At 54.3% G+C, this 23,593-nt stretch overlaps 1 protein-coding gene across 4 annotated transcripts; it reads right to left on the bottom strand.

The window, feature by feature from the left end:
* Positions 1 to 2,774: 2,774 nt before the first annotated feature.
* NR4A1 (nuclear receptor subfamily 4 group A member 1) lies at positions 2,775 to 23,162 on the bottom strand. 4 transcript variants are annotated; one of them, XM_016142660.2, is made up of 9 exons: positions 23,012 to 23,162; positions 18,762 to 18,884; positions 16,706 to 18,058; positions 6,771 to 7,648; positions 5,815 to 5,944; positions 5,437 to 5,588; positions 4,906 to 5,108; positions 4,642 to 4,820; positions 2,775 to 3,584 (listed from the first exon to the last, which is right to left on the bottom strand). In XM_016142660.2, exons 4-9 carry the CDS (start codon positions 7,644 to 7,646, stop codon positions 3,328 to 3,330), a joined length of 1,797 nt encoding a protein of 598 aa, XP_015998146.1. In that variant the 5' UTR covers positions 7,647 to 7,648; positions 16,706 to 18,058; positions 18,762 to 18,884; positions 23,012 to 23,162; the 3' UTR covers positions 2,775 to 3,327. The 4 variants fall into 4 exon arrangements, with proteins under 4 accessions (XP_015998146.1, XP_015998145.1, XP_036092965.1 ...); XM_016142659.2 differs by lacking the exon at positions 16,706 to 18,058; XM_036237072.1 differs by lacking the exons at positions 16,706 to 18,058; positions 23,012 to 23,162 and having other exon boundaries at positions 18,762 to 19,627.
* Between the last annotated feature and the right edge of the window lie 431 nt (positions 23,163 to 23,593).

Genomic DNA, 23,593 nt, shown 5'->3' on the forward strand with positions numbered 1-23,593 from the left:
GAGGCTGACCCTCAGTACCTCCCTCCATAACCAAATCCTGGTGGCTGGAGCCCAGGTGCAGGGCAGTTTCCTCCACCCAGGTCCCAGGAAAAGGCCATCAGGCTCAGACCCCTGGATATAGAGCACCCCTTCAGACCCTAAACCTCAAAGCCACACCCCACCCTAGTCACAGTGGCACCTCAGGGTTGGGGAGGGGGCTCGGGCCTCTGGGCATGGGGCCCAGCGTGGGTGGGGTGGGGGAGAGACAGGGAAGCAGGCTTCCTGGGTCTCCATGTGAGGACAAACAGTAGGCTTTGAGGCTTTGGAAAATCCAGCCCGGGATTCCAGGCCCTGCCAGCGTCACTGCCTTTTGACTATTGTCCCCATCGGAAACGGGCCCAGCCCCCGGCCAGGCAGGACAGAGCGACCATTGTGAAGCCCCACCAGGCTCAATGCCCCCTTGTTCGCCCTCCCAGCCCCTAGCAGGACTTGGAGGCCAGTTCTTCCAGTTGCTCCGTGGAAAGAAAGGGCCTGCCTCCACGCTCCAGTCCTTGGGCGGGCCAGGGAGGGGCAGGGTGGGGCTAGAAAATCAGCCACCAACTCTGTACCCCAATAGCCAGAGTCTTGGAAAAGAGTCACCATCCCTGGAGCTTCTTTTACTTTTGAGGCCCTGGGCAAGGAGACCTAATGGTTAGATAGTTAGACATACCAAGCTCAGCCACTTACAAGCCAAGTGACCTTGGGAAAGTCATTTCCTTTTTTCCAGAATTAATCCTCTTTTGTAAAAACAATAGCTATTATTTATTGGGTTTTTGCTATATGCTAGTCACTGTTTGAAACACTTTATATACATTCATTCATATCACCATTATAGCAAGTTTGTGAAACAGGTACAACTATTTTCTCCATTTATAGGTGAAGATGCTGAGGCACAGAAAGTCTAAGTAATTTGCCCAAAATTCCACAGCTAGTAAGAGCTAGATTCAAGATTTAAACCCAGACAGTCTGGTTCCAGAATCCTTGCTCTTTTTTACTCTGCTGTGTTGCCTGCCTGTGAGGTCAGGATAACCACATTCTCCTCACAGGGTGATAGCGAGAGCTAGAAATAACAAATATAGGAGAAGAACCTAGTGTGTGGTGGAACATAACATATGGTAGCTATCATCACTATGGGGCTGAGAGATCTATAGGGACCACACTTCCCCACTGCCCAACCTATTCCTGACCCCTGTCCCCTCCTCAGATGCCCAAGGGGTCCTTTCGCCTTGCCCTGGGGCTGCCCTGTGCTTCACATCTGTACAGGATATAGAGGAAAATGACACAAAGAGAGAGGGACTCAGTCCAGCCACAGCTGGTGAGAGATTTCCTAGCAACCTCTGCTCCTGACCAGAGCACTACCACTAGACTCACCTCCCCACTAAACAGATGGGGAAGCAGGCTCAGTGAGGAAGAGGGGCTTCTCAGACAGCAGCATGCAGTTGGAGGCAGGGCTGAGAACAGAAGCAGATGAGACACCCCAACCCCCATGCTGCCTTGCCAGGTGCTGGTGCTGCGACAAAAGCTCACTTAGGATATCTGGCGGGAGTGGCAGGGACACATGTTTGGAAGTCCACAAACTGCTGAGGGTGGCAGTCACCATCCACAGAGCCCAAGGCTCCCCATCCTACTCACATGCAGACTCTTTAGGAGGCCTGGGGCTGGACTGTCTTCCCAGAACCCATGTGAGGGCACGTGATTGGGGTACCTCGGGGACCTGCAGGCTATAGCTGGAGCACTGGGGAAGGCCCTTGATTCTGCCCTACTATGGAGCGGGGCCCTATTTTATTTGACTTCCATCTAATAGGGGCTTCCCTCATCCAGCCAGGAGCTCAGAGGAGGTGGAGACTCCTAGGCCAAGGGTTGTAAGGAACTGGTGTGAGGGATATTGCCTTCAGCATCCTTGAGAAGTAAACGATGAGGCTAGGTGGGCACTGAGTTCAGTGAAGGGGGCCAGACGCTACATGGTGGCCAGCTACACTGGGCCTCAGATTGAAATTGATCTAGGTTCATGTTTCTCCAAAGAGTAGCCTCAGACCACCTGTATCACAAGCACCTGGGCACTTGGTAAAGGTGTAGATTCATGGGCTCCACTCCTCACTAAACCGAAGTCTTTGAGGTAGTCTAGAAATTTGCATTTTAAGTCAGCTGACTTAACAATTAATGAGCTTAGGAGTTGGAAAACCTACATGAGGGTGCTTGGGCATAGGTAGGGACCTCAGCAATCTTCTTGCCAAGAGATCAAGGCCTGCCAGCAACCTGGACCCTGTTGCTGGGGTGCTAGGCATGTGGGGAGGAGTGCTGAAGATGGAGATTGAAAAAACTTACACTGAGTAACAGCTGCTTCCACCATTCTGGGCTGCCCCATACCCAGCCCCATGCTAAGCACCATACCCACACTCCTGTGATTTCAGCAGCAACACAAGGCGAGCTATGCCCCTCTCAGCTTCAGCCGAATCAGAGCCCATCACCCCGGTTAGGACTGTGACGAGCAATGCTCTCATCCCTTCCCAGTCAGCCTCCACTGCAGGCCCTATCCATGAAACATAAATTTATTGGAGGCTTTCTAGTGTCAGAATCCAGTCCGAAAGCTTTTGTGTAACAGCCCCATGAAGCTGGTATGTTATTTACCTTTTACAAAAGCGTAAACTGAGGTCTATTAGCTCAGGTTGGTAACATCCAAGATTTATCGTCACCTGTGTCTCCTATGTAATTATGGAGGTGGGGGCAAGGGATGTCGAAGATAGATAGGATTCCAGTTTCAGCTACATGTCTATTTTTTATTCAATATATTAAATATATTAATCAGAAAAGTCACATACTATAAATCCAGGAAAATACACAAATATAAATGTCAGAATCTGTCATTTGCCTTCCTCCTAGAGTCAGTTTATGTACATGTGGAAGGAGGTGGGAAGAGAGAGCCAGTAGGAGGCTGGGAAGGGTTTCCCCGGGCTGGTGGGGCCCATCTCTCCTTCCCAACACCACCCCACCTCAACCTCTTCCTTCCTGTATTTACAGCAGAATTTGGCTTATTTACAGCACGGCAGTGTGTGTTAAAAACAGTTTATCTTACAAAAACATGAAGGCCGGGCCGGGATGGGGGGTAAGACAAAGAGTAGGAGTCCTCCCTATAAATGCATCCCTCTCCCTCAGGGCATGACCTCCGAGAGCAAACAGGGAGGCTGCCCAGCCTGTAGCTCCAGCCCAGGTGTGGGGAGTTGCTCCAGGGGTCTGAGGTCCATGGGATCAAGGCACGTGGGGTGGCATAGGAACGTGCACACACAGTGCACAGGTGTTCCCAGGCTGGGGTCAGAAGGGCAGTGTCTCCATAAAGATCTTGTCGACGATGGGAGGAGGGGGCACCAAGTCCTCCAGCTTGAGGTAGAAGATGCGCTGCAGGCCCTGGGTGCACAGGGTTCGCAGCTCAGGCAGCTTGCCTAGCAGGCGTGACAGGCAGCTGGCCGGCTGGGGCTCACCCGCCAGGGCCGAGACGTGATCCTTCAGGCAGCTGGCAATGCGGTTCTGCAGCTCCTCCACCCGCTGTGGTTCCTGCAGCCCATGCCGGTCTATGAGGAAGGAAGAGGATTAGCCACCCATCCGAGGACTGGACCCCTTGAAGACCCAGCCTGCCCCAGGCCTACAAAACTGCTGCCACTGGCTGACCCTCACACTCCGCTGGCACTTTGCAAAAGCATATTCACACATATGAGCCCATTTTTGAGGCCCAACAAAGGTCTAGGAAGACAGTAATGCTCATTATCCTCATGTTCTCAGTGAGAAACTGAGGCCCAGATTGGTTAAATGACTTGCCCAAGGTCACAAAAAAGAAAACCCAAGCCAGGTTTTCTGACTAGGCCAGTGTTTTGTTTCCAGATTGTTCTGAGAAGCCCTGGAATTGAGCAGCAAGCAGAACCCTAGAAGCTACCTCCAGAGAAAGCTGGTTCCAAAACCACAACTCCCTATTTAACCCAGAGAGCCCTGGATTCTGTCCTATATAGCTGAGTCCCTGGGAAATTTAAGTAAAAATAGGATGAGGGCAGATTCTGGTGCTTTAAGAAGCAAAATTGAGAGAATTTCCACATTTAATACCTAGAATCCATCCTGCATGGTTATATTTACATAGAGCACATAGCAGGAACAGGTAACCTGTGCTGTCAGAAGTCAGGGTGGCAGTTACCTTTGGGGGAGCCAATGACTAGAAAGCAGCAGCACAAGGAGGGCTCCTGGGGGACTGGTCATGTGTGTGTCTCGATCTAGGTGCTGGTTACGTGAGTGTGCTTAGTTTGTGAAAATTTACTATTTACGCACTTTACTATGTGCAACATAATTCAGTAAGAGTTTAAAAAAAAAAACAAAACACCACAATCCTAGGCCACACAACATCTAAAGAGGCTGGATCTTGGGTCATCTGGGATCATGAGACTGGCTTAGATTCTGCAATCAGATGCAGCTGGACCCAAACCCCGGCTCTGCTACCTGCCAACTGTGTTGCTCTAAGCAAATGCTTGCCTCTCCCTGCATCTAGTCACCCTCATTTCACAATACGGGGGCCCAGGAAGTATCAGATGCCAGTCCACCCAGGGCCCTCAAACCCTCCTCAGTGCCCTAGGACTGGCCACTCACCTGTGATGAGGACAAGCGCTGAGAGGCAGGCGAAGGCAGGGACATCAACAACCAAGCTATGCAGGGACCGTGAGAAGGCCAGAATACTGTCGATCCAGTCGCCGAAGCCTCGCGCGCACTGCAGCCGGTGCAGCACTAGGCCAGAGCAAAAGATGAGCTTCCCCTCAGCTGGCTTGGACCTGGTAGGCAGGGATACAGAAGACAGTCAGAGGGACTGGAGCTCAAGGCAGCAGGGGAGGAGCCAGCAGACAGCAGGCAGCTCACCGGTAGGCCAGGCGGAGAATGAAGAGCTCTAGGAAAGCCGACTCCAGCAGCAGGTCCTGGTCACCTGGGGACAGCTCAGCAAAGCCAGGGATCTTCTCGGCCCACTTGCGGATAACCTCCAGGGACCCCGAGAGCAGGTCATAGAACTGCTGCACATCCCCGGCATCCTCCTTCCCAAAGTGGGGCAGCACCAGCTCCTGGAACTGGGGGGCAGTCCAGTGGGGTCAGTACCCCACATAGGGCACCCCACCAAGGCCACAATCTATGGCCATGTCATGTATCAGATGCCAGATCCCAGAGGTGAGAAAGGAGCTGAGATTCTGCCCACCTCATGCCTGCCAATTCTCGAATATTCACGCAGGGCAGAGGCTGCTGGAAGGAGCACATTTTTCTAACTGGCCACCCACCCAAGGGGGTACATTTTTCCATATGGTCGGCCCACAAGGGGCTCCTCTTTTTTCAATTTGTCCAACTGGGGAAGGGACTTTTCTAATGCGCAAAGGCACTGGATGTGGGGTAGGCAGAGCTCACCTTGGAGTAGTCCAGTTTGGCTGTGCTGGGCCCTGAGTCCAGGTGCGCCCGGACCAGGGAGGTGAGGAGATTGGCAGGGGAGGCATCTGGGGGCTGCTTGGGCTTTGAAGGGAGCCGCCCCCGCCGCCCCTTCAGGCTGTCTGTTCGGACAACTGCAGAGAAACAGGCAGGGATGAGGAAGGGAGGAAGGGACCCAGGGGACCCTACAGGGACCCTACCACGCCTCCCATAAGTAAGGAAAGTGAACTAGGGGTGGGATAGAAATAAAGTCCAGGCATGCCCTTCCCTGTGGCCCACCAAGGCAGTTGTCTGGGGACGCTGCAGGCGCTACCCTGTCAGGCCTGCCTCTGTCCCACCTGCCCCGTCCCAACCACCCACCTTCCTTCACCATGCCCACGGCCAGGCACTTCTGGAAGCGGCAGAACTGGCAGCGGTTTCGCCGCCTCTTGTCCACAGGGCAGTCCTTGTTAGCCAGGCAGATGTACTTGGCGTTTTTCTGCACTGTGCGCTGGAGAGGGGGACAACACGGAACAGGCTGTCAGAGTATGGGGAGCAGGGAGCCCAGGGGAGGGGACTGTCCAGATCCTGCTGCCATCACAGACAAAAGCACTCTCTGTTCACAGCTATTTTTCTAACATTTGGGTGGCAGCGGAGGGTGAGATGAAGAGGTGGGGGAAGGAAGGAAAAGTCTCGGAGACGCTGGGGGAGCTTTCTGCTTAGGAGCAAGACCTCCAGGACACCAGATGAGGGCTAGGGGCTTCCTGGCAGCCCAAACACCTATTCTTAATGTGCCTGCATCCACCGGTCCCCCTCCCTTGGGGCATGTAACAGAGGGCCACAGAGGCGGGGTGGGGGCAGTGGGTACAGCAAGCTAAGCAGGCACCCAGAGCTGGGACAAACAGACAGCCTGTTCCCTAGTCCACCCCCAGCCCTTAAACACCAAGCCCTCTTCCCAGATCCTTTCATCTCATGCCAGGAACATGAACGCTTGGGGCCCCTCTTCTCACCAGGACCTTGAGTGGGGAGAGGACTGGCAGAGGAAAACCACAGGCTGGCCATTAGAACTGCCCCTCCTGGGTACCCCTGCAGCCTGCACTCTCTGCCCATATCTATCCCCTTTCTCCATCTCACTGCAGTCCCACTGGCCCTCTGTGCCCCAGGACGGGAAAGAGCCCAGCCCCCTACCATGCCCTGGGGAACCCTTGGCAGAGCTGCAACTTCCTGGAGGTTAGGACTAGTTGAAAGAGCTCGAGGTAGGCTACCAGAGATCCCACTGGGGTGAGAGACCAGCTGTCTCCACTTTTCGTGAAAAGCCACACCCAGCAGCCCAGTACCTTGAAGAAGCCCTTGCAGCCCTCACAGGTGCGGACTCCATAATGCTGGCATGAAGCGTTGTCCCCACACACGGCACAGCGGCCCTCACTTCCACCTGGAGCCCCACTCCGAGACTTGGTCGAGGTCGCAGGCACATCTAGCATCCCTGGGCCATCAAGGTGTGGAGAAGTGGGCACCAGGCCTGGGAAAGCTGTTGGCATGGCATAGCTCTCCCCGTCCCCCAACTGGTGGGTGGCCTGAGAGGGAAACAGCTTTAGGGGACTCTGGGCCAGGCTGGAGCTGGGGCCGGTGGGAGGGCTGAAGGAAAAGAAGGCTGGTGGCTGGGGGTGCCCAGGAGCCTTGGGAAGCTGTTCTGTCCATGCCCGCAGGCCTTCATAAGTCTGGCTAGGTGAGAAGGGACTGAAGGAGCCATCCCAGGGGGAGAGCTGGGACGGCTGGAGGCCAGGCGTGGGTGGTGACGGGGCTGAGCAGGGACTGCCATAGTAGTCAGAACCACTGGAGGACAGGGTCTCATCTAGCGGGCCATTCAGGGTGCCAGGGTAGCAGCCGTACACCTGGAAGTCCTCAAACTTGAAGGAAGCAGAGGCAGGAGAAGTGGCTGAGGATGATGACGTGGAGGAAGCCGAGGAGGAGGCCGAGGAGCAGGGCTGGGCTGTCCCAGGCAGCTGGTAGAGAAAGGTGTCAAACTCCCCTGTGTAACCATCCATGAAGGTGCTGAAGCTGGGCAGGGCAGTAGGGGCTGTAGGAGCTGCTTCGGAGCTGGCCAGGTCCATGATGGGCTTGCTGAGCTCTGGGGTCAGGGGGTCGTTTGCCAGGTGGTCACGGGGTCCTGGGCTCGGTGCTGGTGTCCCATATTGGGCTTGGATACAGGGCATCTCTGGAGAAGGAGACCAAGCAGGAGGCAGGGGGAGTCAGAGAAGTCTGAAGCCTGACCTCTTAGTATAGGCCCCCAAGCAGCCAGGTGGCAGGAATCACAGCCAGACATGGGATCCTGAGGCATTACAGCCATAGCCCACCAGAGAACCCAGGAATCCTGGACCCTAGCCAGAACACCATCTCAACCTCCTTGTCACAAAACCCCTGGGCAATGGCCCAGCAAGAGTGGGCTCAGTCAGAAGGCCAGCCACACCCAGTCAGCCTGGGAACCCTAGGGAAGGCATCCAGCCAGCATTTCTCTGCTGGAACAGGAGGAAGCTGTGTTCTTCCAGCCCCCTGCCCTCCCTCACCGGGTAAGGCGTGGGTGGGGGCTGGTTGGGAGAGACAGCAGACTCAATCTTAGCCTAGTCCCCAGGAGCAGATACGTTGTGCCTCCAACCCAGCACTTCTGGGAATATTCCCAAACACAGCCTAGGCTCAGCAAAGCCCCCTCCTCCCTCCACAATGCCTGGGAAGAAGGACATCCTGCACGTGGAAAAGGAGCTGAGAGTGAAGGCTCGCTGCCTAAGAAAGCAACCTAAGTAGCAATGAGCCCCAACCCCGTCCCTGAACAAAGGCCGCAGATCCCACCTGAGCCTTGGTCCTGCCATCTGGGGATGAGGACCCACCCTGCCCTGTCTGGGTTGCTCCCAGAGGCAAGGAGGAAGGGATCCCAGGTCTCCTCACCCTACCCTAGCTCCCCAGGGAATTGGGTAACCTGGCTCCAGACCTTTAAAGGCCATATGCTAGAGAGGGGCAGAGGGGAGGCAGGATGGAGGAGAGAACAGCTCCTGGGACCAACTAGAAGAATAGATAGTACATAAGAGGAATTTCTCCACTACCAACAAAGCATTTTTCCCTGTTGTTTTTATAAGAGAACTCTTGGGGTCCGACAGGAGACTTAAGGTAGCTATGCAGGGAAAAGGAGCCTGTTGGTGGGAGGGTAGAAGACATTCTGCCCCTGCCTGGATCCTTTTACTAAAGAGGGTCTGTGCCCTGAAAATTCCAGAAGCTAAGGCAAAGGGGGTTACATCCTCCAATTCTGAGGAGCCTGAAGGAGCAGGGATTATTACACCATTCAGGGGAGGATCCTTAGGTTTCCAGATGGGTTATAAACTAATAGACAGGACAGTTTCCCATCCCACCTCCATGCCTGGGGTCTGCATGGCTCTGGCCTCACCAGTCAGGGAGAAAGACTGGGTAAGAAAGCACACTTGGCCAGAGTGCCATAATCAAGGGGGACGCAGGAGGGGGCAAAGGCAAGCACCACCTCCTGGCCAAGTGCTGGGGGGTTCTCTGGTTCTAACTTTTTTCCCCACCTCCATGGACCCCGGACAGGGTAGTGCCACCCCTTGCCTGACACTCCCACAACCAACCCAGACAACAGAGCCCCTCCAAGGTCTGGCCCCACCCACCCAGTGGCGTCTGTCCACAGGCGCACAGCACCTGTGAGAGATAAGGGTGGCCACGTCTGCCTACACTAGGAGAGCCTGGGCAGGGATGGGTTTGGGGTGGAGAGGCAGCGGCCACGCAGGGCTGGGCGTTCCAGCCTTATTCAAATCCTGTTTCTCCACTTGGACGTCCCACATCCGGATCAACCCCCACCGACTTACCCCCCCACCCCCATGCAGGTACTTAATGACCCAAGATATGGACCCACATGGGGGTGGGGGCAGCAGAGTAGCGCACGGGGGAGGAGGAAGAGGCGGGGTTGAAGAAGGGAGGGGGAGAATCCGGCTTCAGGCAGGTCCTGGCAACAATGTGGTTTGCACCTGTTATGCTGAACTCGCCTCAGGCTGCACACTACCTGTATGATCCAATGGGGCTATAGGGGTAGGGAGGTGGGTATTCTCCAGGTAGTACCACACCAGAGACTACATTAGCAACTGCCAGGATCCCCAAGGACCAAAATTTCCATCTCTCTGCCCCCTCCTTTGTCTCTGTCTCTCTCAGACGAGCGGGCGCACGATCCAAGCTACAGCTAAAATAATCTTCCCTGTGCTTCCAGAGACCCTGCTCCTGCCCCAAGAAGCCTCTTTTATTCCAACTTGCAGCAGAACCTCCTACACAGTTCAGCCACCGGTGCTGACCATATCCTGGGCAACCCAGACGTCTCCTGAGATACTTCAGACAGAAACTTCAGGCTGAGGATCCCTGCAAACTAAGCCACAGCCTCTGAAGTGTTAAGAAAACAACCAGGGGCACGGAAGGGGGTTGACAAGCTGGGAGGAAGTACATCCTTTTGGAACTCCAATCCTGAAAGAAGTCTCATGGATCCAAGCAACCGAAGCTCGGTATACCTTTCCTCCACTGTCCTGAAAACCTCCATCATCACTTCAGTCCAGGGCGCGGTGTACCCAGTTGGGCACCCTGGAAGAAAGAACTACAGCTAGCCTGCTGCTGGACAAGTCCTGACTCCAGGCGCCAACCCTAACCCCGTAAGGCTTCCACCTTGCACAGACACTCCCCCTATCCCACGCCAAGTAGATTCCATTCGGATCTAGGTCCTCATCCAGTTCCAATCGCTCCCCCCGACCAACACCAGAGCTGCGCCCTACCACGCCTTCCTGCATGCTGACCCTACAACATCTTTTCTACCCGCGCGTACACTCATCTTATTCATGCAACACCCCCTATAAACCAAAACAGAGAGCTCAGCTGAGCTGCACACTCCTCATGGGGGTACCTACCCGGCCGGCTCCTGCTCCCCCTGCCGGGACCAGCTTCCCCTGCCCGGGAGCAGCGTCCTGAGTCGCAGCTTGATCCTGAGTGCGCTCCCGCCGTCCTGTACACTAACTCGACTTTCGCAGCCTGAGCCACTGGGGCTCCCCAGTGTCGCCGACCCTCCTCTTAAGCTCTCCGTGACGCACGGGGAGGGGCGGGGGCGCCTCTGACGCACGGCCGGCAAGCCCTGGCCATACAAGGGCGCGGGGGGCGGTGCGGTTCCGGCGGGAGGCGGTGCGGGCTGGGGAGCCCGAGGGGGCGGAGCGAGAGGGGGGGCCTGGAATGTCTGCGCGTGTGACGCACGCGGGGTTCCATTGACGCAGGGAGCGCGGACCGTTTGATCTATAAATAGTCCCCTCGCGCTCGCTGCGCCGGCTAAAAATAGTTCTTGGACTCCCGAACTCCCCCCACGCGCCGGACCCAGGACCCAGTCCGGGGGCCCCCAGGTCCGAAATAACCGGCCCGGAGGGCCAGAGCCGGAGGAGAGGGCGTTCTAGAGCCGTGGCCGCAGGGCTTCCCTGACGAGGATCTCCTAACCCGTCCAGCTGCTCTGGGAGCCACAACTGCGCCCGCTCCCTTGGCCCGCTCCACCTTTGCACCCTCCCAATCCCTTCCTGGAGGCCTGGGCGGGGCAGGCAACTCAGGGACACACCTGAGAACCAGAGCCCCTACCTCAGCCCGAAGCACAGCCTGTGGACTTAACCAGTCTTCCCCAGCAGTCTCCCCAGCAGGGTGTCTCCAGCAGGGGTGTTGGGGCTAAGAAGTTGCCCCAGGGCTGTCAGTCAGAGCCTTATTCCCTCCCCACAATTTCCTATGCAAAGTACCTTCCCGGGGGCAGGGATTTGCCATGCCCAAGATGGGCCAATGGGCTCTGCTCGACCCGCTGAACTTCATTTCTGACCAGTCCCCTCCTCAGTCCCTTCCAGGTTGAGTGAACTCTAGTGGGAAATTACCGAATTTCAGAACCGGGTGGAGCCTGAGAAATCTTTCTGAATTTGTGCAGACTCTTCCCCATTTTATAAATAAACAGGCTCAGAGAAATAATGGCACTTGCTCAAGGTCACACAGAGAGGCGGTGGCCCACTGGGGTGGAACCCAGGGCCACTAACTGCATCTCGAGGGTACCTTTTCTTGCCCTCCCCTGTCCTTGATCAGGGAGTATGGACACTCCCAACTCACCTGCAACACCTGTGGAAAGAGTGGCTTTGACCTGCCCTATGAAGCAAGGGCCTGCCAGGGCTGTATCAGGGCACAGACCAGGCTGCAGATATCTGGGGCCTTCCCTAGTCTGGCAATCACCCCTTCCCCCCATTCTGCCCCTAGCATGGGGAGCCCTCACCTGCTACATGAGAGAAGAAGCATGGGTTAATATTTACAAGGAGAAGAGAGCAGAGAGCAGACACACACACACACACACACACACACACACACACAGGCCCAACCCAGCTCCCTTATCCCCTGCAAGTCAATGTGAAGTTCCTGCTTCCACTGAGCCTGCACCCATAGACTCTACTTTTGCCTCATCTAATCACCCTTCAGCACTTCCCTCCACCCTAACAGCACATCCTGCTCCTCATTTTCACCCTCACCTCCCACCTCAGGTTCCTCACATCCTTGTCTCCAGACCCTTCTTCTGCCTACTCAAAGGTCCTGCCAGCACCTCAAACTTTATCCATTCCAGGCAGCGCTTGTCATCTCTGCACCCGCTGCCTGTTATCTCTGCTTCTGATACTCCACATACAATTTTTCATTTTTTCATGAAATTCTATTTTGGAACATCTCTGGATCCCCTGTTCCTACTGCCAGCCACAGGCCATGCCTCACTAGTGCCCAAAGGCAGACCAGCTGAGGGAAGCCAGTGACCTCCCCTTTTCCTTGTCCACTATCCATGAAGAAAAGTGCTCCTTAACCAGTTTGTCTCCACTTTCCAAACCCCACTGTCCACCCCAGATGGAGCGGTCTTCAGATAACCCAATCTCATTCAGCAATAAACAAACAAACAAACAAACAAACAAACGATTTTAATATGTCAGCAAAAGATTTGCCAGGTCAACATTCTTCCCTCCATCCCTTACCAGCCAAACAGGTGTATTACCTGTGGCTTGACCAGTGTGTATTCAAGCCCAGACTTAACAATTCTTTGAGAGCTAGGCCAGCCTTGTAGCACTCACCTTTCCTCCCCACCACTTCCCATTTTTAAAAAGCAGTACAGACCATCCCTACCCTCCCATGGGGTGGCCCACCCAGGAGATCCAGCGAACTCAAGTGTGGGACGAGCTGTCCAGGACCTTGGCCTAAATTTCTGCATCTCAGCACTAGTCTCCAGATCTGTACCTGCAGCTCAGCCCGACCCACCAGGAGGCTGTGGTCTTGCTACCCCAAAGGTGGGGTGGAGGAGGGTAAGGCAACTGCAGTTGTTGCCATTTGGTCTTGGTTGTTGAGGTAGGGGATGCTGGGAGATCTGAACATGCTATGCTCTGAAGATAGAAAGGCAGAGTCTCTCTGTGGGAGCACAGTCAGGGCCACCAATTCAGGCACCCATATGAAGCACCTAGCCTGAGACAGAGGGGAGAGGAGCAAGAAGGGTTTGGAGTCCCTAGGTCTCATCCCTGCTGGCTAGATACCCTCCAGGGAAGATGGGCTGGGGTTCTGAAAGAAGTGGCATCCAGCTAAGGTAGAACTGTGGGGAAAGGCACACTTGATGCAGGCTTTGGGAAGCCTGGAGCATAAGCTGGTACCAGGCTGTATAGAGACTCCCAAGGACACTGCTCCCCAAGCCCAGCAATCAGGAGCAAAACAATTTGGGAGGAAGACAGGTAATGATGAAGCAGATAATGATGCGAAAGGAGAGGTATCCAAAACCAGAGACGAGGACCAGAAGGTGAGGTAGGGCCACTATAACACAGAGAAGGTGGGGATGGAAGATGTCATGTTGGAGACGAGACAGCGCCCAGGTAAGGCTCCCACAGCACGCCTGGCCCACCATTCTGCCCACCATCACCCCCCTGCCTACCCCTGTTCCCCACTGTCCCCATATGAGGACCGTGGGCTAAACCTTCCCAATACCCACTGCTCTTCTTTCTACTCTAACTCTGCTGATGCTTCAAGACCTCAGCTCATGTGCCACCCTCCTGGACCAGCCTAACTTAATAATAAGCACCTCCTCACTGGGGGTTGAGGGCGTGGGGAATACCAATCGAGGGTCAGCCCTCAGCCTAGGACATTTCACATGGATTCTTTACTTGACCCTCTCCCCAGCCTTCCAGGTTTGGAATTCTGACCCACATCTTATAAATGAAGAGATGGAGGCCAGGGAGCAGGACTCAAATTCAAGTCTCCTAACTCTCAGTTTTGTGCTGGACCCACTACCTTTGAGTCTTAACTCCAGAGGCTGTGGCTTCTAGCTCTGTGGGCCTAGATGCGTATAAGGGCACCACAGAATCAGGTACATACACGCACAGCCTATAAATTAAAAACAGTTGTGCCCACAAGGGAGTCTGGACAGACTGGAAGCATTCCAGTTCCTAATTGGGATGATGGCCATCTGGATGTGTTCACTCTGGAAAAGTCATCGAACTATACTCAAGATATGACACCTAAATACAAAAGAAGAAAGTAAGAGAAAAACAAAACAAAACAAAAAAGGTATCACACCTGTCTTTTGAACACTTTTTGGTATATTTGTTATACTTTCAAAAAAAAAGTTTGTTTAAAAACAACCATACCTAAATAGAAGAGATATATTTATGCAGATGCTGCTGGAATTTAATGAGTACAAGTTCATTCAAGTGTATTCCTGAAATCACAGAAACAGTGGTTGTTTCTCATTTAGTATTTGTTCTATGGATATATACTGAGCACAACTACAGTCAGGAGTGGCTGTAATATCTGACATTAGGAAGGGGTCTTCACACAGTATGTTTTCTGTCAACACAGTATGTTTTCTGAACCATTCACTAGACCCTTGCCCCTCCTAGTCACATCTTAAGGGGACTTATCATGTGTTTAGCCTCATCTCTTCCCCACAAATGTGTGAACATGAAGGCAAGGCCCTGTCTCCCCGACCTTGGCAAGGGGCCTCTGCATGCATCCTCATCAGTAAGCAACCTTGGCCCGCCCCAAATGAGCAGCCAATGTCCACTATCATCCCCCAGCCAAGAGGGAGGGGGTGGAGTTGGGTAAATATGGGATGGAGGAAGTGGAACTGCACGGCGCCTTTCCCACGCTGTCCCCTAACCGTGGGCCGGCCCCCTCCACTAAGCAGAGGGCAGGATGGAAAGTAGGGCAGGAGGGCCCTACTTTCCCTGAGACCATCCCCACCCACATGCCTCCACACCCTTCTCTTGGGGTGGGCAGAGGGAGTGAGCGCAGTCTCCTCTGAGAAGTGGCCCCAGGAGCTTCCCCTCCTCGGCCCCAGGATTCATCACCAGCCCTAACCAAGCCACTTCCTCTTTCTGCCCTGGCAGTGGGCAGGGGGATTTATGCTGGGGGCAGGGACACACTGCCTACTACCCCAAGGGGCTTCCTGTGGACAGCTCTGGGGATTGGGGTTGTGAGGTTCAGGCCACCAGATTTATCTCCTGGCCCTGGCCCAGGCCCTGCCATGACCACATGTGTTGTTATCTCCCCCAAAACAGGCTTCGAAGGACAGGGGCAGGTCAGCCACTATCCCCGACCTCTCACCCTTGCCCCTGGCAGGGGCAAAAGATGGAGGAGCTCTCAGAGGCATCTGTGACCAGCAAGCCTGGTGTGTAACCCAGGGCCACTCCCTTGCCCTCTCCAAAACTGTGTCCCCACCTGTCCGATGAAGACAGCATCACAAGTTCCAGTGCTGTGAGAACTCAATCACTAACAAAAAGGGGAGGCTCAACAGTGAAATGGAGCACTGTCTGGTGGCCCCTGCCCTAGGGACCTGCAGCAGGATCCTGGTAAAGGCAGGGAAAGGAGATACCAGGGTCCTCAGCCTAACTGGGGAGCCAGCACCCCCCTTCTTCAGGAACCAGAGAAAAACAGTAACTCCATCCCTTCCATTCCCCTTCCAGGTCTGAGAGAAAGGACATGAAAGTATGTCCAGATGTGGTTCCGCCCAGCAGCAGAAAATTCCAGACTCTGTATGCAGCAAGTACTCAATTAACACTCTGAAAAAAGCTGGTTAATTAAGGAGGTCAGGCCTCTCTCCAGAGGTCATCTTCAGTCCAGTGATTTCTCCAGCCCCATTCCCTTCTCTGGCCAGAAGGAATTAACATGCAGCATAAAGGAATAAGATCAGACTTTGGGAAGAATAGCCAGAGCTGAAAGATGCAGACAAGATCATGGAGTTCCTTTGGGAAAGGTCAGCCCGCACCTCACTTGCACCTCCCTCAAATTTCCTTCCATGTGCCTGCATCTGCTCAGCTCCTGGCCAGCTCCTCTCTTCTCCACCCTTGGAGGGTCTCCCACCACCTTGCAGAATATCAACACCCACCAAATTTTCCTGCCCCTGCCCAGGGTCTCCACCCAGCTTCCTTGGGCAAAATTTCAAATTCCAAAATAAAAACCCTCTGATAACGAGCCCCAGCCGGAAAGACTGAGGCATTTTCCTATTGTTAAAGTATTTTTAGTCACAGGCTCTGGATTCGTTTAGAGACTCACGTTCAGAAAGGGAAAAAAATTTTTTTCAAGAACTAAGGCGAGCACAACAGTCTCCCACGTAAGGAGCTACCACTTATTCCACACTGGGCCGAAGCCCCTGGCCTCAGGCCCAGCATGTTTGTGGCAAGCTGGTTGGAGGACTTGCCAGACCTCAGCCCAGCTCTGCTTCTCAGACACCAAAACCAGCTGGGAAGCTGGAAAAGGAGATCAGGGCAGGGGCTGAAGGCTGGAGAAAGCCAAGCCCAGGGGTCTGCCTCCTAGTCTCAATCAGCTGGGGGGCCCAGGGACCCTGCTCAGGGACCTGAGGTACCGTGATGAGTACCCAGCTCACTCCAGTGTCCCTTCTGGCCTGAGCAGACCAGTACTTCATCTAGGCCAGGTCGACAGAAGAGCAGGCTCAAGACCCTGTTGGAAATCTCCAAGGAAGGAGAGATGGCATCACATCTCCTGGTTCACAATCACAAAGTATTCCCAAGTCCAACTCCCATTATCCAACTACAATCAAGCCTTTATTCTCATTCCTCAGGAGGGTCAGCCACCCTTACTTGCTCCTCCTCCCAGGCTACTCTCAAGACCAAAGAAACCACAACATGGACAGTCACAATGGAAAAAGATCCACATAGCGCAGCTCTCATGCCTCAGTTTCCCCATTCCTGAGACTCACCAGCTTTCTCATCAACGATCTGCTTTGACTCAGAGATCCTGGACAGCCGCACTGAGAAAGGATCCTGGGGCTGGTTGGGGGCTCTTCCCGGTGGCCTCAGGGAGCCCTGAGGCAAGAGACGTGACTATCCAGTCAGCCCTTCCTGCCCGGCCAAGGCTGTACACCAGCTGAGCAAGCTCAGGACATGGAGCCGTCTCCACGCCAGCGTGCCCTCCTCTGTTTATATAGCAGAAACAAGGGCCAGCCTCTGGGGACATGGATAGCTGCCTCGGGGCCCTCTTGGCTGAGGCCTGACTTTGGCCCAGGTCAGCAAGAGCCCAAAATAGTCAACTGACGGGAGCCCCGGTGTGAGCGTGACCCTGGGTCCATGCCCAGGCCTGGCAGACAGGTGTCCACGTCACAAGACCAGCAGCTCTAACACTCATGGGGCCCCAGTTGGCAGCCCCTCAGGGTGGCCTTGGCAGTGTGTCTGACATAAGAGTTCCATCCATCACCAAGACAACGGGATGAATACAAGGAATTCTCTCCCAGGGGCTGCTATGTGCCCAGAGGGAAGGCTGGGTGCTCAGGAGGCTGAGTCGGAGCTAAGGGTAAAAGTGGGGACTGAGTGAAGGGAAAGACACCTGGCCCACTGCTGTCATCTTCACTCACGTGCTTCCCAAGTCATGATCTCCAGCTGACCAGGGACACCTGCCTTTCCCATGTACAGTAATTCCTGTCACTGTCCCCAGCCCAAGATATGTGGCACATGCAGCCCAACCCCCAGAACAGGAGGCCCTGCTTCCCAGGGCTTCCCTCCTTCCATCTAGGCTCAAACCGGACACCCTGTCCTCCCCATCCCAGCCACCTCTCTGGGATTCTTTGCACCCTGGACACAAACTCCCCCAGGAAGTAACAGGGTTTGGAGGGCTGGGGGAGATACTGAGCCAGCCCCTCCTGCTTTATCCGGGATATCACAAGGCCTGAGGGGGGTTGTTGCTCAAAGATAGCCCTCTGTTCTGGGGAGGGAAGAAGGGAATCACAGGATCTCTGTCCAGGATGCCAATGAACTTCGGTTCCCTCAAGTAAACATGGTAACCAGGACAATGGTGTCTTTGGCCCCATCCCAGTATCTAAGGTCCCCAGGAAAAGGTCTGGCGAAAATGTCATTCCCACACCCCACCTCTCACCCGCAGATCAGTTTGTGCCTTCTCTAGAAGCATGCTCAGACAAGAAGGTGTGTCCTCCACCAGCAGACCAGGCCTCTGGGCTTGCTCGGAATCCAGGAGACCTGGATTCTAAACTTGGCTCTACATGTCTTCACTGTAGGACCTTGAAAAGTCACCTCTCTCCTCTGTAACTCAGTTTCTTCATCTGTAAGAGGAGGAGGTGAGCTAGATGGCCAAGGATCCCTCTGGCCATTTCAAATCTGAGATTCTCCTTCTCAGGGATGCTGGATGAACAGTGCAGGATCTGTCCCTGCCTTCGGCCAGCAAGATCCTCCCCCTTCACAGAGGCACCTCCCCATATCAGACCCCATAGGACCTTCAGGCCTGCCATAGTGGGAAGGGGGTGATCAATACCCTTTCAGGGAGTGATGGGGTAGTCCCAGCCTTCCCTTCATGGACTCCCCTGTTACAGTGTCTACACCCTAGAAATAAGCCAACTTCCCATCCCCTATATCTGTCCTGCTGTACTCTCAGCCTGGCCTTGAGCTACCCAACCCTGCCCCCATCAACTTCTTAGAACTAAGCACATGCTGCTTTCAGAACAGCTGTCATTCCCTATTCCCCGACCTCACCCCCCACCACCAACCCATGTCACCAGGGCCCAGATCACCCCCTCCAACCACCATGCTAAGAAAATGAGGCTTCCCCCTTCCCCACCCCCGCATTACTCCCACCACTGAGAAAACAGATCTCCCCATTCTGAGTAGCACACTGCCTGCCACCTCTGCAGGGCTTCCCCCTCCATCCCCCAAACCACATCCGCTTCAGGCAGCTCCACACCCACCTCTGCCCCCTAACCCCACCTGATGGGGGGGGGGCAGGGGTGTACAAAGGACAAGAGCACTTACCACTCTGGATGGATGGACAAACCTTGGATAACCCTCAAACCATCCTCTGGGCTCTCAGGGCCTGACAGAAGGAGCTGGGACACCAGGGAGGGGCCGGGGCTGGTCTCTGTTCATGGTGGAAGCCTAGGAGGGGGAGTCAGTGTGAGTGAAGAGAAGCCAGTCAGCAGGGACATTCCCTAGAGACAGTCAGTCAGTAAACACAGCTGTAGGAACAGGGGCAGGACCCAGGCCATGAGGGGGGACAAGCCAGCCCTAGAACCTCCCTGGGCTGGGTGTCAGAGCCTGGGAGCCCACACCCAGGCAAATGGCTCTCCAGGATGTGGAGTGAGGCTGGGAGCTGCTGACAGCATCTGGGGTATCTGAGGGCCATGGAGACACAATGCTAGCACCCAGCCCCTCAGCCTTACATCCCACTCTGGGGTGTAATCCAGCTCTCAGTCCCCTGATGTGCACAAAAGGGCATTTTGTAAGCAGAGAAAAGGGAGCTATTGTGAGGACAGAGCAGAATACCATTCTCTCCTCAGGGGGCTCCATGCCCCCGTCTCTACTCAGCCTAGCCTTCTAACCAGAGTGATAGGGACTTTCAGGAATCTTCTGTGAAGGGACTCCAGTCCCCAAATGGGAAGGCCCAGCTCAGAGCAGTTAAAAGCAGGACGCTAGATCCCAGACTGCCTGGGTTCAGATCTTGGCTCCATCATGTGTAACTGTGGATGAGTTACATAATTTCTCTGTGCCTCATGTTCCTCATATGTAAAAATGACAATCTGTAATTGGCATATCTAAAATTAACAACCATAGGATTATCATCAGCTTAAAATGAGTTAATATGTGTAAAGGACTTAGAGCAGTGCTGGATACACATATGTGAAGAAATTAAATGCGAACACATAAAAGCTACCCCCAGACCATGGTTCCTGTTCCAAGCCACCTGGCCTCTCCTTCTAGAGCCAACTGTGTGCACCAGCCCTCCAGCCTCTTCAATCCCTACCCACCGACCCCACTGGTGCCAAAGCCCCCCTTCAGCCAGGGCATCCCAGACCCTACCATCTCTCCTTCCCTTTTTCCACCCTTATTCAGCTCTCTCCTCCCTTGACTGGGCCCCATAGTGAGGGCAGGACCAGCCAAGGCTTGGCTTTCTGTGGTTATCTGGATGCCCTTCAGGCAATGATGAAGTCTGAGAAAAGAGAAGTAGATGTTTCCATGATGGAAGGCAGAAGGAATAAGAAGCAAGAGGGCCCCAGGGGTGGCTGATGGGATTCCTCACCCTCCTGACCTCTGCCCCAGGGTCCATACATAGGTAAGGGGAGCTCCTCTGGTCCACGGTACACAGACTATCCTCTTACAGAGCTACCAGCACCCCCTGTTCCTGTGGGTGTACTGGGAGCAGGGAGTGAAGGCTACAGGAGAGAAGGAGTAGAGGGCAGTCCGGAACATCTGGAGGACTTCCAGTCCCTAACAGAAGGCAAAATCAGGCTTCAAACCTGGCCAGCCCGCAGGCTATACCTGCTTCCCAGAATGACACCATCATCGCCTCATACCCCAGAAACTGGTGTGCAGTCAGGTCCTAGGGCCTCCACTTCCCTTTCTCTCTACCAGCCCACAGCAGGAAAGGGAGGGAAGGGAGGGCCAACACCTACCAGTCAGGCCTAACCTGAGTGCCCAGGTTGTCCCCACCTGTGTTGAGAATAATCAGGGACCCACTGGTGCCCAGAAAGTGATTTCTAACATCTTAGAGCAGGTTTCTGATCCTATTTCCTGTCCCAGATCAAAATCCCCTCTTCTATGGTCATTCCACAAACATTTACTGAGGGCCTGCTGTGAGCTGGGCAGCAAGCCATGAATGGTAGGAGACCTAAGAAGCAGCAAAGATCCCTGGGCCTCAGGAAATTACGATGGGGAATGAATCAAGGTCAATTACAATCAGCATTGTACAGAGGGCAAACCAAGGGCTGAGTGGGCTTGGAGGGGGAGAAAGTGATGCCCTCCAGATAGGGTGGGAACATCAGGCCAGACATCAGTACCCAGCTCCCGTTCTCCTTCCTTACTGTGCTCCAAGCACATGGACTTTCTTTCCCCACGCAGGGCCTTTGCACTGGCTGATCCTTTTGCCTGGATGTCTGTATAGCTATCTCCTCCTCATCAATCGGGTTTCCATTCCCATTTCCTTGGAGAGCCTCCACTCCACCCCACTACATTAACCTTTTATTATTGCCATGGGACTACTACTATTCACCTGTTCGCTTGTCTCTCTCAATCACTGCAGTCTTCAGTCTCTAAAACAGAGCTCAGCACTAGTAGATGCTTAATAAGTATTTGTGGACTAGGGGGAGAGGAGGACTTACACATGCCTATATCAGAACTGGTAAAGGAGGAGGGTTAGCTAGTCGCTTGGAAGGAGGTGGGAAGGATATTCAAGTGAAGGAGCTGTCCCTTACATTTTGGAACAGATTAAAAGACTGAGGATTCTTCCCTATGCTGAGTCACAACCCTGAATCCAAGAGCCCCCAGCCCTGGGTCCCAGCTTGGCATGAGCCCACCCGAAATCTCTCACTTCCTAAAGTATTTGGGTCTCTTTCCTTTTGTTTCTTTCCTTCCTTCCAATTAGCATTGACATTCAATATCATTTTATATTAGTTTCAGGTGTACAGCATAGTGGTTAGTCATTTAAACAATTTATGAAGTGATCTCTCGATTAGTTAGTAATCACCTGGCACTACAGAGTTATTACAATATTACTGACTATATTCCCTACGCTGTACTTAACGTCCCCATGACTATTTTGTACCTACCAGTCTGTATTCCCTAATCCCTTCATCTCTTTCACCCAGCCCCCAACACCTACCTGGGTCTTTTCTTAACTAAATTCTCCCTTGAAACAGGACATGACTGACAGAAACCTCTGCAGCCCTGGTGGCCTCCTAGGCATAAGCTCTGCATTGGCCAATGTCCCAACCAGAAATGGCATAATCCTATAACGAACAATAACAACAGCAGGTAGTATATGTTGAATACCATGTGCCAGATACACTACTAAGTACTTTACAGTATTTTCTAATTTCAGCCTCACAACATTATGAAGAAATAATTATTATTATGAATATTTTATCAATGAGGAAACTAAGGCACAGAAATGTTAAGCACCTTGCCCAAGGTCACAGAGCTAGGAAGTGGCAAAGGTGGGATTAGAACCCAGGGAGCCCAACCAGAGAGGACAAGGCCAGGCATTCTGCCTCTCCCTGCCTCTCATCTGTTTAGTGGGTAGAGGTCTCAGATTGCACAGAACAGGTTGACAGCCAACATCAGAAAACAAATGGAAAGCTCCGAGGCCTGTGTTGCTGGGCTTCTAAATCCGGCTCTAGGCCTGAACTTCTGACCTAATTTTCGTAATTGCAGCACAGGCCTCGACATTTATAATCAGTCACATTCATCTTGTTAGTCTTGGTCCATCCATCCTTCTGCCCCACTGCCATCATTTGGAATCTTGATTCTTATCATACTGTACACTTGTCATTCCTCTCAGCTCTAGATCACTACAAAGAATCAGCTGGCTTCCCTTTTAAGTCTTCCTGCAAGTTACTGATCTAACCATTGACTTGGAGTGGGTCTATGACCAAGCCTTTTGGCTACCACTGGAGCTCCTGTCCATCTGCTGTCAGCTCCCTATTCCATGAGCACCCTTGGGGCAGAACCGTTGTGAACCCACCTACCTCTGTCCAGCCTTCGTTTTCCTAGCATGCCTCTAATACTAGCTCCAAGCCCAAATTAATACTTCTCTGCAAAGCATTGTAAATGTCGCCTCTGCAGCATTTCTGATACCAGGTCAGCTTCCGACTCCATGAGACCCTCTCCACCCTCGGTTTCTCGACTCAGTCCCACGAAGGAGTTGCACCGGGCAATCCTGATCCCTTCCGGCTTAGCGTCCTGGCAGCCAAGCTCCCGGGCTCCTGGAACCCGTTCCCCGCAGCCGGCAGGGAAATGGAAGGAATTTCTCCTGCCTGGCCACCTCCAGCGGACCCTCGCGGGCCAAACCCCACCCTTGGCGGGCTGGGGAGAGAAAGCGTTGGCCGCCGCACTTGGGGGTGACTCGAAGCTAGCAAGTTTCGTTGGGAATCCAGTCCCTCCCCCAACGCTGCCTGGCTTCCAAGCAGGACTCCCGGCGTGGCCCCAGCCCACCCCAGTGCATATGCAAGATCCCCTTCTTCCCGGGCCTCTCCGGGACCACCTCGCCCCCTCCCCACCCGGGCCCTCACCTGGCCGGGCAAGCGTGGCTTGCCTCTCTACCCATGCCTTCCGGGTTCGTGCACCAGCAGGCGAGAGGCAGCCCCACACCGCAGGGGCGCCCATGCCTGGAGGCCGAGGGTCGCAGGTGCCGTGCCGGACCCCCACCAGTTCCGCCGCAGCAGCCTAGCGCTCCGGTCGCCGTGCTGCAGCGCCCCTCGCCCCCAGGAAGCCCCCCACCCGGCAGTTCCGGCTGCGGCCGCGCCCCCCGCCCCCGCGGCCCGCGGCCGCCCGCGCCACGGTCCCAGCCCTGGGCGCACCTCCCCCGGCCGGCGGGCGGGCAGAGACCGTGACGTGCGCCCATTGACGTCTCCGGAATCCCGGCGGCGGCGGCGGACGCAGCCTCATCAATGGGGCTAAAAATAGCGGCGCCCTGAATAGCGGTGAGCGCCCCGCCCCGCCCCCCCCAACATGCGTGCAGAGCACCAGGTTACATAATCCGCCCCACTGCGGCTGGCTTGGGGGTGCTGTTTTTCAGGTGAGGGTTATGTGGCCTTGCTAACACCTTCCGAGGCAACAAACCTGGAGCTGGGTTATAAATTTACCAGGGGCTT

This window comes from Rousettus aegyptiacus, unplaced genomic scaffold (assembly GCF_014176215.1).
Source record: "Rousettus aegyptiacus isolate mRouAeg1 unplaced genomic scaffold, mRouAeg1.p scaffold_m13_p_2, whole genome shotgun sequence".
Taxonomy (NCBI): Eukaryota; Metazoa; Chordata; class Mammalia; order Chiroptera; family Pteropodidae; genus Rousettus; species Rousettus aegyptiacus.

Bases quoted from the DNA above. Each gene is read 5' to 3' on its own strand.
- NR4A1 (XM_016142659.2), bottom strand. From the start codon at position 7,646: ATGCCCTGTATCCAAGCCCAATATGGGACACCAGCACCGAGCCCAGGA. The intron at 5,945-6,770 runs GTACTGGGCTGC...CCCCCTCTCCAG, and splicing joins GCTGCAAGGGCTTCTTCAAG to CGCACAGTGCAGAAAAACGC. The intron at 5,589-5,814 runs GTGGGTGGTTGG...GTTTCTCTGCAG, and splicing joins CGTGGGCATGGTGAAGGAAG to TTGTCCGAACAGACAGCCTG.